The sequence below is a fragment of the Phyllostomus discolor genome, chromosome 6 (genome assembly GCF_004126475.2).
Source record: "Phyllostomus discolor isolate MPI-MPIP mPhyDis1 chromosome 6, mPhyDis1.pri.v3, whole genome shotgun sequence".
In the NCBI taxonomy this organism is placed as follows: domain Eukaryota; kingdom Metazoa; phylum Chordata; class Mammalia; order Chiroptera; family Phyllostomidae; genus Phyllostomus; species Phyllostomus discolor.
In genome coordinates this window covers 127,785,417-127,801,369 of record NC_040908.2, presented here as the reverse complement: position 1 = coordinate 127,801,369, position 15,953 = coordinate 127,785,417, and the positions used below count along the sequence as shown (strand labels likewise).

The 15,953-nt window shown below is 48.7% G+C and overlaps 2 protein-coding genes and 2 non-coding genes across 11 annotated transcripts in view; 1 reads left to right on the top strand and 3 right to left on the bottom strand.

The window, feature by feature from the left end:
• The window catches only part of DENND2B (DENN domain containing 2B), a 158,037-nt gene extending 151,542 nt beyond the window's left edge, over nt 1–6,495 (top strand). For 5 of the 8 annotated variants that reach the window (XM_028517727.2, XM_036028982.1, XM_028517722.2 and 2 more), the window contains 6 exons: nt 1,341–1,518; nt 1,808–1,849; nt 2,761–2,872; nt 3,860–4,099; nt 4,999–5,085; nt 5,716–6,482. In XM_028517727.2, the coding sequence (XP_028373528.1) occupies nt 1,341–1,518; nt 1,808–1,849; nt 2,761–2,872; nt 3,860–4,099; nt 4,999–5,085; nt 5,716–5,750 (694 nt within the window). In that variant the 3' untranslated portion in view covers nt 5,751–6,482. Of the gene's footprint in view, nt 1–1,340; nt 1,519–1,807; nt 1,850–2,760; nt 2,873–3,859; nt 4,100–4,998; nt 5,086–5,715 lie in introns of all 8 variants that reach the window. The other 3 variants (XM_036028981.1, XM_036028987.1, XM_036028984.1) reach the window with 2 other exon arrangements.
• A 5,874-nt stretch (nt 6,496–12,369) lies between these two features.
• Nucleotides 12,370–15,354, bottom strand: RPL27A (ribosomal protein L27a). The gene is made up of 5 exons (XM_028515509.2): nt 15,275–15,354; nt 14,823–14,886; nt 14,338–14,413; nt 13,542–13,716; nt 12,370–12,550 (listed from the first exon to the last, which is right to left on the bottom strand). The coding sequence occupies exons 1-5, from the start codon at nt 15,275–15,277 to the stop codon at nt 12,422–12,424; spliced, it is 447 nt and encodes a 148-aa protein (XP_028371310.1). The 5' UTR covers nt 15,278–15,354; the 3' UTR covers nt 12,370–12,421.
• On the bottom strand, nt 12,658–12,787 carry LOC114501154. Its single transcript, XR_003684917.1, has one exon. It is a non-coding gene; the product is annotated as a small nucleolar RNA SNORA3/SNORA45 family (small nucleolar RNA).
• LOC114501155 lies at nt 14,040–14,171 on the bottom strand. The gene has a single exon (XR_003684918.1). It is a non-coding gene; the product is annotated as a small nucleolar RNA SNORA3/SNORA45 family (small nucleolar RNA).
• Nucleotides 15,355–15,953: the final 599 nt, after the last annotated feature.

Sequence of the window (15,953 nt, the reverse complement as noted above, 5' to 3'; positions counted from 1 at the left end):
CTTTTCCAGATCTTTTTAAATGGCTCTCCTTGGGGTATGCGGAGCTGTTGTGCCCAGGGGAAGGACGTCAGGGCCAGGACACCTGTGTCTCTGCTTCAGGCGCAGCAGCATTAGAGGTGTCCCTGGGGTGGTAGGGCAGCCAAGCAAGGCGCTGGCTGACAAAACACTCATGAACATTCAGAGATCCTTCTAGAAGAGAGGATTTGTTTCTGTCGTGGATTAGAACCATGTCTTCTGACTGGTGAGGCATCATTAGTTGTGAGAGGGCGGGAGTCCCTACTTGGAGCTGATCACGTGGAGACCAGGCTTCAGTGGCTAATACGTGGGGCCAGCAGAGGTGGAGGACAGGGTGGGAAAGTCCAGCTTGAAGGTGATCTCGACTGTCAGCATCTGTCCCCTCGTCAGTAATAAGGTCCCCAAGGGAGGGCCTTTGGCTCTGGTCCTGACAGATGGACAGTTCAGCCAGGTGTCTCCTGTGTTTATTGGTGCCCTTCATCGGCCCTCGACACACCCAGGGAGTGTGCAGTCATTTTCGTACCTTCTGGTTAGTATCCTAGAGATTTTCCTCTGGCTCCCATTGGTCATTTGGCTCAGATGGCCAGCCCTGCAGTACACCTGGGTATAGAAGCCTGGAGCCCCCTCTAGGCCACAAGAGGGGTGACGCCCCTGAAACCTGTGGCCTTTTTTGGAGCCTGAGAGGAAAGATGGTAAGAACGGTGCCATCCCCATCACCTTTTTAGTGGTTCTCGGGCTACTTTTTCCAGTCCCGGGGAGGAAGGGATGGACAGAAGGGCAGAGCAGGAAAAGTGACGCTGGACTGGGGGACAGGAAGTCTGAGTGTGTTGTAGTTCTGCCACTCATGATCACATTAACCCTGGGGATCGGTAGCCCCAGCTATACATGTGGAATCAATGAGACGACCTCTGTAGGGCCTTCCAGCTCTTACACTCCATGAATCTGTGATCCACTCTTCCTCCTTTTACCTTCACACTCCCTGGCCTGAGCCGATACTCCTGTACCAGTCAGGCCTGCCTGTGCATTTGGGTGGTCCTTTTGGGGGTGAGGGAGTGTGAGTCCTTGGTGTGTTCAGGCATTGCTACATACCTTCCTGGCTGTTTCTAGATAGAGTCACCAAAGAGGGTAGTACCAATGTCCTTGGGGCCCTGACCGGTGGGAATGTGGGGGCTTCACTGGGTCCGAACCAGGTTTGAGCCCCATTAACTTTTATCTTTGTAGCATTGGGAAGTTTAACATAAAAGGGTGTTCTGAGCCCCCACGGGCTCTTCCTTGAAGGTGCTGGGCCTGGCTTCAGGTACTTTGTCTCTCTCTTTGTCTTCCAGCACCCTGTCCAGCTGCTCCCATGCGGTGGTGGCCTTGCTGTACCCCTTCTCCTGGCAGCACACCTTCATTCCTGTCCTCCCGGCCTCCATGATTGACATCGTCTGCTGTCCCACCCCCTTCCTGGTTGGCCTGCTCTCCAGCTCCCTTCCCAAACTGAAGGAACTACCTGTGGAGGAGGTGGGTCACTTGGGGAACCAGCTAGGGGCAGGGGAAGAAGGAAGGGACAGAAGGAACAGAAACCCCCAGGAGGGAAGGGCAGAGGGGGAGTGGAGGGGAGAAAAGCACTGGGATCTTCTCATTTGTGACCCCTGGGCATCTCTGCCCAGCTCTTATCCTTTCTCCCTGGATGGGCTGTCCCCAGCTGGAGTTGTTCCTGTTATCTGACCCTGGGGGGGCTGGAGGCCTGGGGAGGGCATTGCAGGGATTCATACCCCGAATCACTGTTGCTAATGACTCTTTTTCTCAGGCACTGATGGTGAACCTGGGATCTGACCGATTCATCCGACAGGTAAGAGCGGGACACTGCAGAATGTGGCCTGCCTGGGGTGCAGACTCCAGAGCAGCCAACAGTCACACACACACTGCTCAGCCTCCACAGCCTGCTTGTTGAGCTCTCCGGGTTCCATAGTCACCGAAGAGATAAAGGTGGGAGAAGCTGGTCTGGAAAATCTTGACCTCAGCAGGATCTGCCTTTCTGGTTGACATCATCAGCTTCTAGAAGGCAGTGTGGGAGTGCCAAGAACAGGGCCTGGAAGTCTAAAGGCCTCTGGGCTCTGCCATCTTTGAGCCACATGATCTTGGACAGGCCTCTGAGCTTCTTCTCTAAGCCAGAGTTCTCACCTCTGAACCAGGCATGGCGATAGTGCCAGCTATGGAATGTAGAGGTTTGCAATTGTTGTTGTCAGCTTCAAAAAGCTGTTGTCAGTCATGGAAATCCTACGGGCTCTCTACAAAGAGCACATAGCCCAATGCCGTACTCTCTGGGAGTGTACAGTCTGTTACACGGCCTTGACAGAACTGCAACTGCTGGGTGCAAGGCATCAAGGTGTGGACACTGAACCAGAATGTAGAGACAGGAACAACAGCCTAACCTCATGCCTGACACAGGCTGGGCCACAACCCCCGACCCCAGGCCAACTGTGCTTCCCACCTGGAGCTAAAGATGGAGGAACTGGGGAGACTTCAGGGTGCCAGGGTAGGAGCCCTTAGCTGGTCCTGTGAATGCCACTCACTCTACCACTTTTTATCTGTGTGACCTTGGATAAGTTTCTTAACCTCTCTGTGCCTCAACTTCTCCTCTTAGAATGAGGTTGATAAATAGTGTCAGGTTTTTGGGAGAATTAAATGTGATTGTGTATCTAAGCTCATAGTAAGTGCTTGGTCATTGTTGACTATGACTGGATTTTCCTTTTCCTGCAGATGGATGATGAGGACACATTGTTACCTAGGAAGTTACAGGCGGCTCTGGAGCAGGCTCTGGAGAGGAAGAACGAACTGATCTCCCAGGACTCTGACAGCGACTCCGATGATGGTGAGTCCGGCTTGCTGCGGCACGCAGCTCTGGCCCCAGGCTCCCTCTGCTCTGAGTCTGGGCCTCCGGGGGCGGGGACCCTGCTTCTGTGCTCCAGACCCTTCTGGCTGATGAGGTTCCAATTGCAGCACCTTGATCACACTCAAGCCTGGAATTCTCTCGCCTCACCACCAGTGAGGTTCAGGGAGTTATGGCTTGACTAGGTCTGAGAGAAGCATTGTGGTATTTTATCAGAGGGAGCTCAGGAACATAACAAAATTGGGGCTGCTTTTCAGGCGGCCCAGGCTACAAAGCTACCCTCTTCCCCCTAATTCTTCTCTACCTCAGGAGGCTTGGGAAGGAAAACCCAAAGACACATGACAGCTATAAAGACTCTTCTTGCTGACAGGAAACTAGTTATTCCTCCTTCTCAGGCCTTACTTCGAGCTGTTGAAGGAGATAGAGGGAACTTTCTCTTCCTGTGAAGCCAGGAGTACCACCGAGGGTGAGGGTGTGGGGAAAGGGGTCCTCTGGCCTCTGATTTCCACTCTTGTTCATCTAGCAAGTATTTTCTAGCTTTGTGTTCAGAGCAGTTTTCAGCCTCCCAGCTTTGGGCAAGTTATAAGCCCAGGAGCACAGGAGGTGGTTTCAAGAACAGATAAGTGGCCCTGGCTGGTGTAGCTCAGTGGAGAGAGCACTGGACTTCAAACCAAAGGGTTGCTGGTTCAATTCCCAGTCAGGGCACATGCCTGGGTTGTAGGCCAGGACCCTGGTTGAGGGGTGTGTGAGAGCCAACCACACATTGATGTTTCTCTCCCTCTTTCTCTCCCTTCTTTCCCCTAAAAATAATTAAATTAAATTAAATTTAAACAAACAAAAGAACAGACAAGTGGTTCTGGCAGGAATTTTACTGGGGAGAGAGAAACAACACCAGCTGGAGGTGGAGGTTGGAGGTTGGAGGTGGCAGACTCTTGACCTGAACCTCAAATATTTTCTTTTCTCTTCCAGAATGTAATACCCTCAATGGGCTGGTGTCAGAGGTGTTTATCCGGTTCTTTGTGGAGACCATTGGGCACTACTCCCTCTTCCTGACCCAGAGTGAGAAGGGGGAGAGGGCCTTTCAGCGAGAAGCCTTCCGCAAATCTGTGGCCTCCAAAAGCATCCGCCGTTTTCTTGAGGTTTTTATGGAGTCTCAGATGTTTGCTGGCTTCATCCAAGACAGGGAGCTAAGAAAGTGTCGGGCAAAGGGTAAGGTTAGAAGAGCTTGGGGTTGGGGGCAGTGGATCTCCTTCTCTGGCTTTTCTGCCACCCGCGGGGCTGCGTAACTAGGCACTGTGATGGACGCTGTGGGGTACTGGCCAGGGCCAGGCCTCCGAACGTCCCTTTCTTCTGCTAGAAACTTCTAAGGGAGCTTTCTTCTCTTCCGGTCCCGGGATATGCCCGCACAAAGGCTGTGCACAGGCTGCAGCCACGTGGCTAGAGAGTGGGGTTCGCGTCCTCCAAGAGCGGCATGCCCAGCACCTCCTCAAACACCCTTCCTATTCAGAGAAGAAGACTGCACAGAGCAGTTTAGAGGGGGTGTGGTCTGAGAATCCAAGGTCGGGCAGGCCCTTGAAGAGAATTAAGCTAGCTCTCTGTCTTAGGTTGGTGGCACAGTGCATTCAGAGCAGGCCATCTTATCTCCAGTTATTTTATCAGCTCTGCTCACTCTAGGGCTTTTTCACCTCATCAGGATTTTTCTGTCTAACATGAGGGTTCTTCTGTCCACTATTACTTTCCATTAGTGTGGAAACATTTTTGAAACAACCACGTAGGGTGGTCTCAAAGGAACTAGAGAAGGTGTCCGCCCAGGGGCAGCTTTGAAACAAGGGGAGTAGCATCTTCACCATGCACAGCTCAGGGATGTGTACCTAGAAGCAAGGTATCGAGGGCTTCTGGTCTACGAGCAGTGAACACCAGTGAGATGTCATTGATGATGGTGTTGATGAGCCAGTCTGAATTCTAAGATGCTCCTGTAAATTATAATTGCAGATCCTTGGTTTTTCCCATTTTGGGGTCTGGGCCCTATGGGCCCCCTTCAGGAGGCCTCCTCTTCCCTTCTTCCAGTGACTGTTCTATTCCCTGCTCCTGTTTCTCCTCTTCTCCAGGCCTTTTTGAGCAGCGAGTAGAGCAGTATTTAGAGGAACTCCCAGACACTGAGCAGAGTGGAATGAATAAGTTTCTCCGAGGTTTGGGTAAGTAGCCCTGTCATTGATGAGACAGATGTTCACCAACAAGGGAGGAGGCGGGGGGATCTGTACCCTAAGCTGCTCCAAACCAGTGCCAGTGGGTATTTATAGTGGGGTTACAGACAAAATGGGAAGAGATCCCTTGATAAAGACAAGATTCTCAGCCCAGGGCTCCAAGAGCATGTAGCACTGTATTCCCTAAACTGCAGAACCAAGAGACACCACAGGTCCTTACCTGAGTCAGGTCTTCTGGGTGCACTGCTTCCTGAGTGAGCAGGAGGGCCACTAGGACCAGAGAGCTTTCCTCTAGGCCATGAGGGGTGCACAGAACTAGCAGTGCTGGAGTGCCCATCTCTGAAAACCTCCACTCTCTTCAAAGAGCTCAGCCAGTTAGATCATAGAGTGTTTCAGTTTAAAGGGGAATTGAAGCCAAAGAAGTTTAATGCCTGCCATGAGCCAAACAGTGATTAATACCAGTGCCCTCACCGGAGCTCCAGAGTGTTTTCCCTGCCATGGGGCAGACCTCTCACAGCTCTAATCCAGTCCTTCTAATCCTTTCTCTCCAACTGGGAGGGCTAGGGTTGTTAGAAGAGATGACACTGAAATATTCTCACTCTTGCTCTTTCTGGCCCACAGGCAACAAAATGAAGTTCCTCCACAAGAAGAATTAAGCCCCTTTCCCAGTAACTGAGTCCAGTGCCTTGCAGAGCCTGGAGCCCGGGGAGGGGGCCCAGCCTGGGGCCCTCTGGGCTGCTGTGGCTGCTGTGCCCCCACAGACCCCACCTTCCAGGTCAGGCCACCTCTGCCTTCATGATATCCCAGATATTGTTTGTAAATAATCTGCTGTAAGCTTTCTTATCTGTTTTTGTAACAAGCAAAGAGAATCTGGTAAATATTTGTATATTCCCAAGGGGCCGGGTGCTTTCCTGCCCTGCCCGAGCATGGATGAAGTTTGCTGGGTGCTGGTGACTGGCCAATGATGTGCAGCTGACTGTCTCAGCCAACCACTGATCTTCCCCTAATGGCTCCTGGCCTGCCTGCCTGAGGCCCCTGCTGCCAGTCTCGGGCCGTGGAGAGCAGATGCTATCTTGTTATGTACAGGGGGACTATTTTTAAATTTTTTTTCTAGAGTTTCTATTTTTTCCTAGTTGTCCCCCTCCCCTAACCCTCTGTTTTTGAGGGGCAGAGGTCAATCAGTCCCTGTTTGCAGCACCACACCAGGCTCTTGGGCCTGGCCTTCCTGGTGCCCCCCACCTTGGTGATGGTCAGTGAGTCGTGGGAAGCCCGCCCCCAGCTCTGCCAGCGCTCTCCGGCCCGGCTCCCAGGCGTGGCAGCCATGATGCGGTACAGGGCATCGCTCCTTCCCACCGTCTACGGGTGTTCTCAATAAACAGTGTACAGTTGTTTGGGCCCAGAGCCCCATGTGTTCCTTGGCTTCATTGTCTAGAACTTTCCCTCCGGGGGGATAGGCTGAGGTAGGCCAGTGAGGGGTGAAATGCCATCATGCAGGGAATTGAGGACTTGATTAGAAGTTCAGCTTTAGAAACTGGGTTGTGTTCTGAGGTGTATGACTAGTCTTTCGGTCAGAAAATACCTAATCCTTGTTCTGGTTCTACTTCCCTCATCGCCAACTGTTCAGACTCTATGTCGCCCCCATTTCCAGTGATGAAAAATGCTTTCTCATTGCCCTTTGGCGCCACTAGTAGGTGAATCTTAACATTTTCCTATTCGGTGTGGAGCCCCTAAGACATCACTAAGCATCCTGACAACAGTGGAGTGAAGCCCAGACCCAGGGCTTGCTGACAGGTCTGCTGAGAGCCTGGGGCTCTTTCATGTAACTCTGAATAGTTATTTCTGTGGAACCTCTAGGACTGAATACAAAAAGTTTTACTACCTTCCTTGGAGGAGCAAGGAGAGAAGCAGGATGGGGAATATGGGCGGCTTAGGCTTTCTTTTCACCCAAGGCCTTCACAGAGCACAGACAGACCTTGCAAATTTCAAGAAGAGGTATGAAGTTGGAACTGTGTTCATTAGTGGTGGGTTTGGGTGTGGCAGGGTTTGAACCATAGTTTCCCTACCCTTCCACCCTCGCCTTCTTAAGCAGGAGACAGTTCCATCCTTAGCTTCCTTTCCTCCTCCTCTACATCTCCATTGACCTGAGGTTGCTGTCTGCTTCATAAAGCAGAGGGTTGTCTTTTCCTCTGAAAAGCCTCCTACATTGTTGGCGTTGGCACCTTCCAAGAAGGAATTGGAGGGCAGGGGTTGAGGCCTCAGGAGTCTGGGTTTTCCAGTGAGATAGGGAGAGAAGACAGTGCTTATAACCATGAAGTCCAAAGTGGGGTGCAGTTACCTCCAGAATGTCACTGTTAACGCAGCCTGGGCTTATTGATAGTCATAGAAGTGGATTCCTTAAGTAATAATAGAGTTTCCAAAAGGTGCTGTTTTTTCTCCTTTCTCTCCCTCTTTTTTAATGTGGCTTCAAAGAATCATCAAGATGTGATCAGATCACAAGATACATAGGTGTAAATTTTTTTTTGGGGGGGTGGAATTAGAAACATTTATGTATCTTTAAAATCTTAAAGACCTAAGATTAATCCTAGGGATTTCTTCCTCCTGTGGCCACAGCACTCATCCCAATCCAGAAAACCGATACTGGCACATAGTGGTTTAGAGTGGGCTGCAAGGGTCCACACAAGGACCGCCATGGGCACCGAAGTCTTACAGGGAGGGTAGACGTGGGTATGTCCAAGAGGCCTGGTTTGGAGTTGATGAAAAGTGCTCAGGGCTTCTTTTACACTCTGCTTTCATATGATCTCTGGACCCCTAAACAGATGGTTCTCAACCCTGTCAGATCCAGCACTCATCTTTCCTGTAGAAAATACCACAACACCTCCTCTTTACTATCCTGAAATGAAACTCATAGATAATGTAACCTACCTAAACATGTCTTAACAATAAAAGGGGAGAAATAAAGGGAAGTATTTTATAAAATAACATGTATTTAAATAACTAAATGCTGGGCACAGTGTACTAGAAAATACAGCAGAGTCTGATGCTTACACCTGTACATAGTCACTGGGACTGCAACAGCTACACACACAGGCAGATGAAAGGGCTGTATTAGAAACTCCGATTCGATTGAGTAGGTGTTACCATTGGCAAGAGAGTTTTATGAAATGAACAATTTGGGGCGACAGTCTGAACAAAACACAGTGTGAGCTCCCCTTAGACAGTATTTGGAATCCTGGGAAACAGAAGTATGTGAAAACTGACTTAAAAAAAAACACAAAACGATTAAATATATGTAAATGGAGTTAGAGTCTAAGGTAGGTTTTCCTTTTCATTAAGAATCAACCCAGTCATTGCAGGACAGCTGCTAGTATTCCTAGTTGCTTCCCCGCTCCCTGCCCATGACGGCATTGCCTCCTTTGAGAATGAGTCCCTTTAACAGTGCCTTCCTGACGGCCCTGAAGCAATCGCTTTGGGGCAAGGCAGTGCTGTCCCCTCTACCAAAAGTCCTGGTGCGTATAGGATGTCAGCCCTCAATTCCAGAGTTAAGGAAGACCCTGGGTTTTCTCCTATAATCAGTCTAGTAACTTTTTAAAAGCAGGCCAGGCTGCCCTATTATATTCTTCTAAATGCTCTTTTCAGGAAGTAATCGTGTGGGTAAACTGTAGTGTCAGAATGAGGAGTCTGGGTTTTAAAAGGCAGTGTTTTGAAAGAGTGCCCTTGGAAAGCATTATTGCTCCAGCTGTGGCTCACACTGGATAATGGTCGGTGTAGTTGGGAACCCGAGAAAATCATTGTAATTACAATCACAGCCCAGTTCAAGTTTTGTTAAATATAGTTCACTGCGGACCTGAAACCTACCTTGTATATCAAATAACATTTCTAACGATACATAGAGGGGTTTTTTTTTAAAGTAGGAATAAAAGTAAAACAGAGATTGGGAGGTAAAATAAAGCCATGAAACATACACTTTAACCTATATTCTCACTAGGGATGGCACACAAAAGTAGTTTCCCAAGCCATGCGGTATTGTTATGCGCTCCAAAGCATCTTAAATTTACAGAAGTAGGGTGGGTGTAAATTCAAATATCATGAAAACTCTGGAACGAACATACTACTTTTCAACACTGGCAAGTTAATGGGCAATTTAAAAAATTACTGTTTGTCCGTTTATATTATCTTTTAATATGAAAGTAGTATGCATTTCTCCTTCACCGGAGATCCCTTATTTTCTTTCAGAACATTTCATGTGTCTGTAGGTACTTTTAGCCCAAGGTACCATGAACATGGCACTTGTTATCTTTTTGACCACTGGAATTCTGACAGGTTTGGAAATTTCCTTCCTGAAAGTGTATGCAAAGACCACGCCTGTTAAGCGCAGCTGAAACGGGATTTGAAGTGTGCAAGGGTGAAGCTTTCCACTCTAACGGCGGCCCACGCCGTACAGTGACTGGGGGCCCCAAATTAAACCTCCCGCCTAGCGGAGAGAAAGCTCGCGCATGCGACGCAGGCCGGCCCCGCCCCCTGCCGGAAATGGCTGAGCCAAGAGCCGGGGCCTGTCAAAGCGAGCCCGGAAGCAGAATCTCACTTCGTAAGCGGCTTTCAGGGCCTGTGGGCCATCTTGTTAGGGAGCCGTGGAGTCCAGCGGTAGACCAATGAAGGTAGCTGCAGAAGCCCGAAGCTCTGCAGGGCTCACCAGAAACCCGCAGCTTCCCACCTTCTAGTGTATGCGGGGACCGCACATCTTTCCCCGCTCGCACTGGCGCGCGGCCGGTTGGTTTTCGCCCCCAAAGACAGGCTGCTCTGGAGCTAGCCCTTGAATAGTAATACATTTGAATTAAAAACTTAAATCAGACCTAGCTCATTTTTGCCCTATTATGTGGCAGACACTTCCCATAAATGAGTTACAGCTGCAGCTCCACGGCTTATATGAAAACAGAGCATACATTAGGCTAGCAATGTTACCCATAGCAATTCTGGCTCAGAAAATTTAGCTGTCAACCTAACGTGCTAAGCAATACCATTTTCTACAACCACTTTCAGATACCTAAGAAAAAGGTTGAAGGCTACATACAGAGTTAGGCAATCTGACAAAGCTCTGATGCCCACATGTGGGAAGACATTATCAACCCTGTGTGTACTGAGTGGGCTTGTAAGTGCAGGACAGGTTGACTCTCAACAGAAACCTAGAATGAAAACCTGCCTGCCTTTGCTTCAAGCCACTCTAGGTCTGTGTCCTTCATTTATTTGGGTTCCTGTCACCCAGCTTCCTCTGGCATTACTGCTTAGAGAGAAATTGGAGCATCTGCCCTGCTGTTAGCTGTAGATAATAAGGATGCAAGCTGGACCAAAGCTCCACAGATCAATAGGGGCTTATCCGAGGTCAAGAAATGGCATCTGCACCTCCGTATAGGACTGGGATGAGGATTATTCCATCCTGTTTCTGGACAGTTACCACAGAATGCCAACAATCAATTCCTGGGACTGGCACTGACCACTAAGGGACCAGTGCTCATCCTCCTCCCCCTAAACCTCACTGTTTTGTGATCAGCCCCACAATTCGGTAACCAAGTCCTGCCCATTTTGTCTTCTGAATCCTTTTCTTGGTCCTGGCCTCCATTCTTGCATGTAGCCCAGTCCCTAAACTAAAGCCTCTCCAGACTTTCTCCCAGATAACAAGTCACTTAGCCTAACCTTTACAAACTGGTTTCCGAAATGCATGTTTGTTCTTCCCTCTGCTTGGACCCCTTTCCCATTAAGTGATTCACACCAAGGTTGAGACTTCTTGTCTGCTGCCATAATGAACTTACAAACCGGTTACTAAGAGTCAAAAAGGTTTAATGAATACTTTCCATTTTACTTAATCCCTATGATCCTCAAGTAGGTGATTCCACCTACTTTTAAAGGTAAGAAAATTGGACCAACAGGCCAAAGCCTAAGTCACACACATGCTAGGTTTTGGATCTAAATTTGACTCTCAGACACTGCATTTCTACACCTTCAGTGTCAGTTAAGGACTTTAAATCAGGTCTGGTAATTCCTTATCTATTGACCACTTGTTTTAGATCCATGTCCTTTCTTATAGCTTCCATTAAGTCCTCAGGAAGACACTAAGGGAAAACCCATCACTTCACCTTTCTTCAGCACCATCATGGAAGATGCAAACCCAAATGATTGTTATTGGTTTGTCCAGCTGAATAAAGCCTGCCTGACATCTCTTAACTCCCATTATTTAAATCCATTAAGTCTCCCCTGACCCCATGCTTTTTTACATATGGTTGCTATACCACCTAAAGGTTACCATGACAGATTTGTCCTATAGAAACCCATGGTTCCCAGCCCGTGTATGAACCCACAGAGCAGTAAAGGAAACTCTTCCCCAACCAAACCCAACCCAGTAGCTGAGTTTTAGTAGGTTTCAGTACTATCTTGTTTCTTTGCCCAGGATTCTAGACTGCAAGTTTTATTTTGGGCCAGTATTTCAAAATCATTGAAAGACCTCTGAAAACTGCAGCAAACTGTAATTATCATCTTGGATCCATGAGCGTCCTATCTGTACACAAGCACTGGTCACCGGTTTTTTGCAGGAGATACCCAGTTACTAGGATACCTCATGTCTCTACTAGATACACTAAATACCAGAAGGAACATTGGTAGCATCTCATAATAATTCTTTGAACATTAAGTTAAACCTCCTATACACAGGGATGCTTACACCTCCACAATGGCTTTCTATAATCCAAACTCCACTGTGATTGTAAAAGCCCCATTGTGTTTAAAATTCAGATTGCTAGGGCACATCTCAAGATTTTGGTTATGACTAGAATAGTTAAAAGTCCAAGATGAGGGAGCCAGATAGAAAAACCTTAGGATCAGGAATTACACCCTGAAGAACCACCTTGATCTCATTACCCTGTCCCCTCTTTACAACATGACACATTAAATTCCTGTAAAGACAGAATCAGACCCTTGTGAGCCCCCTGCAACAGTTAAGGGCACACTTCCATTCATTGTAAATTCAGAGTACACAATACAAACAGACCTTTCAACTATTTTATATTTATCACACACACACACATCACCAACAGCCATCATTTTCACTTTATAAATGAGAAGTTCAAGTTAGGTAACAGACCAAGGCCTCTAAGCGCTGGTGCTAACTCTTGCATACTTTCTTTCTCAGGGGAGTTGGCAGAGGAGCCCAGGCCCTCACACCTTTTAACTCCTAGAACCTGCAGGTTTCTGACACACAGGTAGGGGTGCCAAGAACCTACACCCAGACCAGAAGACAAAAGCACTTGTGAACATTTAATGATTTCCCGTCCATGTGGCTTCAAGCTACCAGCACACAAGCCCCACCAACACTCTTAATCTTCTCCTCAGCTCTTCTGCTGAAGAATTTGGCTTTCACAATGACAGGCTGCTTTGGGAGCTTTCCCTTCCCCAGAACTTTGTAGTAGCCCTAGAAGAGAGAAAAAAGGTTATAGCACATTATGGCAGGTACCAACTCCCTAGTGGGTATGAGGAAAGATGCCAGACAACCCACACTCCATCTGGTAGCTGGAGAGGATATGTTTCTGATCTGGGCACTACCCGAGGGCACTGACTGCCCTCGTCAGTGAATCAAGACCAGCAAATTCTCTCCGAGAACTGTAGCACACCAGGACAACAGCTGTCAGGATGTGACTCTAGTCTCGGGCAAAACACAAAACCCCCCTTTCCTATTCAATGACCATCTAACAAGCAAAAAAGAAAAACCACATTCCCAGCAATGCTTTAAGCAGTCATGACCATCAAAATTGCTCAAGGGATGGTAAACAGGCTAGGAAGGGGAATCTGATACTTTAATGCAAGTCCTCTCAGGGTTTAGAATACTTCTGTATACATAGGAGGTTAAGACTGATACAAGGACTAGAACTCCCAGTGATACTATTTAAAAAACACAAACAAAACAAAACTCGGGTGTAGTTTTTTTGAGGGGGCGAGGAAAGGAAGGCCCTCTTCAGGTAATATAGGGCCTTAAATCTCGAGCACATTATTATTTTATTCTGTAGGGAGCATGAAGGGTCAACAGCTGTGCTCAATGCAGCCTTGTGTAAAACAGACCAGAGCCAGCTAAGATATTGCCAATAGCTCAGATGAGAAATGCAAACCTGTGCAAACCAGGGCAGTAACAGCAATGAGATTACTGACTGGAAAAACATTCAAGTGAAAATGAAATACCCCAAAGAATGAAAGAGTGAGAAGGATTACTCTTCAAGTATTTTGTTCAATCACAACTGAACTGGAGTTCAATTTTGGCCAATGAATTACCTCTGGAAATTTTACCAAAAGGTATGTCTAGAAGGGAACTGGGTACAGACTTCAAGTGGGAGATCAAGTAGATTAGAGTACTCAAGAGTTTTGAGGACAGGCAGCGAGCCATATAAAGGCAAAAATATTCCTTCACTCACCGATCGCACCACATCAATGATGGGAGCGGCTCCGGTCTTGTTTTTGGCAGCATTGACCCGCGTCTGCTCACTGACCAAGGTCCATAGTTTATCCAGGTTGACAGTGGGGCAGAAGCTCTGGTTCCTCTTTAAGTGGTAGTGCCTCATACCAACTTTCCCAAAGTAACCTGGGTGACTGGGAAGAGAAGGCAACCACTTTCATAACCTCACTAATTAAGAAGCTATACTTACCATCTTTATGGCCCATCTCCCCAAGTAGTGTAAACTGTTAACTGGTGTAGAGCTGTGACACAACACGCTCTGCTCCATTCGTTTGTTGGATTAATCAAATCTTTATAAAAAGCCCACCAAAGACCTTCAGGAGGAAAAGAGTAGCCTTATTTCACGGAACCAGGTTAAGTCACTGAATAATAGAGATGTTCTAAACAAATAATTATAAAATCCCACCCCCTAATTTGTGGGCACAAGTGAACCTACTGCCATAGAGGTCAATCTGATGCATGTCACTAACCTGGTGACTGACCATGCCACAGGGGGGCCAGAGTCAGTGAATAAGGTCAGCAGTTGTTCTTCGAGGACTCTAGCACACTAAGGCAATAGCGGATACCCAAGCGTGACTCTAGCCTCGATGGCAAAATTTCTCATTTCACATCAAGTGTTAACTTGGTAAACGCCCAAAAACAGGTTTATGGTGGTTAAGAGGCTTGCTTCCCGTTCAGAATGTTCAGAGCCTGCTCCCCAACCGCCCCCAAACTCCAAAACTGTGTCAGTTAAATACAGTCCCAGAAGCACTCACTATTTGTCAAAGTTGATCCTGTGATGATGCAGGCCACCAGCATTACCTCGGCCTCCCGGGTGCTTCCTGTGTTTGCCTGCAGGATTACAAAGATACATGGCCAACAGCCTTCCCCGGCCCCAAACTTCTCCCAAACGCATTCCCACCCCCGTTTCTGCCTTTGCTTATGCTGCTCCCAGTCTACAATTCCTCTTGCAGCATTGCTAACTCCTTCAAGACCCCACTCAAAACCTATCTTTGCAACACTATCACAGCACTCCACGCCTTCAACCAATACTGTGCCCCGCTCAATTTTCATTCCCCCAACTGATGTGATAATTCTCTGTATCTTAAGTACTAGATTCTCAGAGAAAAAAAAGTCAGGCTCAATCCGACCCGACAGCACAAAGCTCTTACTAACCCACTTCTAAGCTACCTACCTTCGACTAGTTAAGCACCAAATTGGGGCAGACCAAGGCCGACCAGGATGGAAAGCCGGCACTTACCGATGCGGCCGTGGCCGTGGCTCACGTGGCCCCGAAGTTTCCGGGTCTTCCTCAGTCTGGATGGCTGTGCGAAAAAAGATGCTTGGTGATAAGGCCTTAAAAAGGTGGGGCAGGGGGCGAAGTATGCCGAATTGTAAGGGGCACGTAGGCGAGAAGATCAAGGATCTGCCTTGTGGTTCATTCAGCAAAGCTGAGATTACACCCTGGCCCGGGGCCGAGCGGCCTCATCCCGGCGCCGCCCGGACGCCCGGGCCCGCGTGTCTCAGAGATCCGAATCCAGGGCCGAACACGCGGCCTAGAGATCCGGGCGCACTTCGGCCCCCTACCCTGCGGCCCACGATGCGTGATCTTGAAGGCCGGGCTAAAACCCAGGGTAGGTGGCTGGCGTGCACAACGAGCAGAGATCCCGGCCCGCGACTGTGGTGAAAGGAAAGCACGAAAGAATAACCTACCATGTTGGCGGCCGAGACGCAAAAGGAAACCGTATGCGAAGTCTCGCGAGGTATGGGACGCGAGGGAGGAGCAAACACTTCACTTCCGGCCGGGGAGGCCGGGCCTAGACGGCGTTGCAGATAGCGCGTGGCTGCGGGTTGCGTTGCATCCTTTTGCTGCAGGTTGTAGCCGCGGTCTCTAGGCAGTCTTGATAGCTATTGCGGCGAAAAGCCTTTCTACGTCCAACCTGTTGTGTGCAGAACCTCGGAGGCTGAGAGTTGTGGAAACTGAGGGCGCTGTGGGCCGGGCCCTTTTCTTGACGCAGTGTCCTAAGTACCCTCCCAGGTCACCGTATCTTTCAGCCCCCTCATCAAACGCCCCAGCCCTGAGCGGCACCCCAGCCCTGCTCTGTTCTTAGTAGTCAGCTCAGCCCGGCGAGAGCGATTGCTTGCTTGCCCCTTCCTCTGCCGGATATGGTGAGGAGCTATGAGGCACTATTTATTTGACCCTCTTCGTACCTACTCGGTGCCTCACTCCGCTGCCTTTTAAGTCTTTCTCTAGATGTGTGTAAAACCCTCTGGGACTACTGCCCCACCCTCCCGGAGGGGTGCTGGGTTTTCCTTTCTGGTTGTCTTTGTGCTGTCAGCCAAGGCGTTCTCAGTCGGAAACTACTTCAGGGACCTGTATGCCTGGTTGTTT

What these genes read in the sequence shown, in the direction of transcription:
- RPL27A (XM_028515509.2), bottom strand. An exon ending in CCACGGCCACGGCCGCATCG is followed by an intron (nt 14,414 to 14,822) that starts GTAAGTGCCGGC and finishes GTAATCCTGCAG; the next exon opens with GCAAACACAGGAAGCACCCG. An exon ending in TCATTGATGTGGTGCGATCG is followed by an intron (nt 12,551 to 13,541) that starts GTGAGTGAAGGA and finishes TCTCTCTTCTAG; the next exon opens with GGCTACTACAAAGTTCTGGG.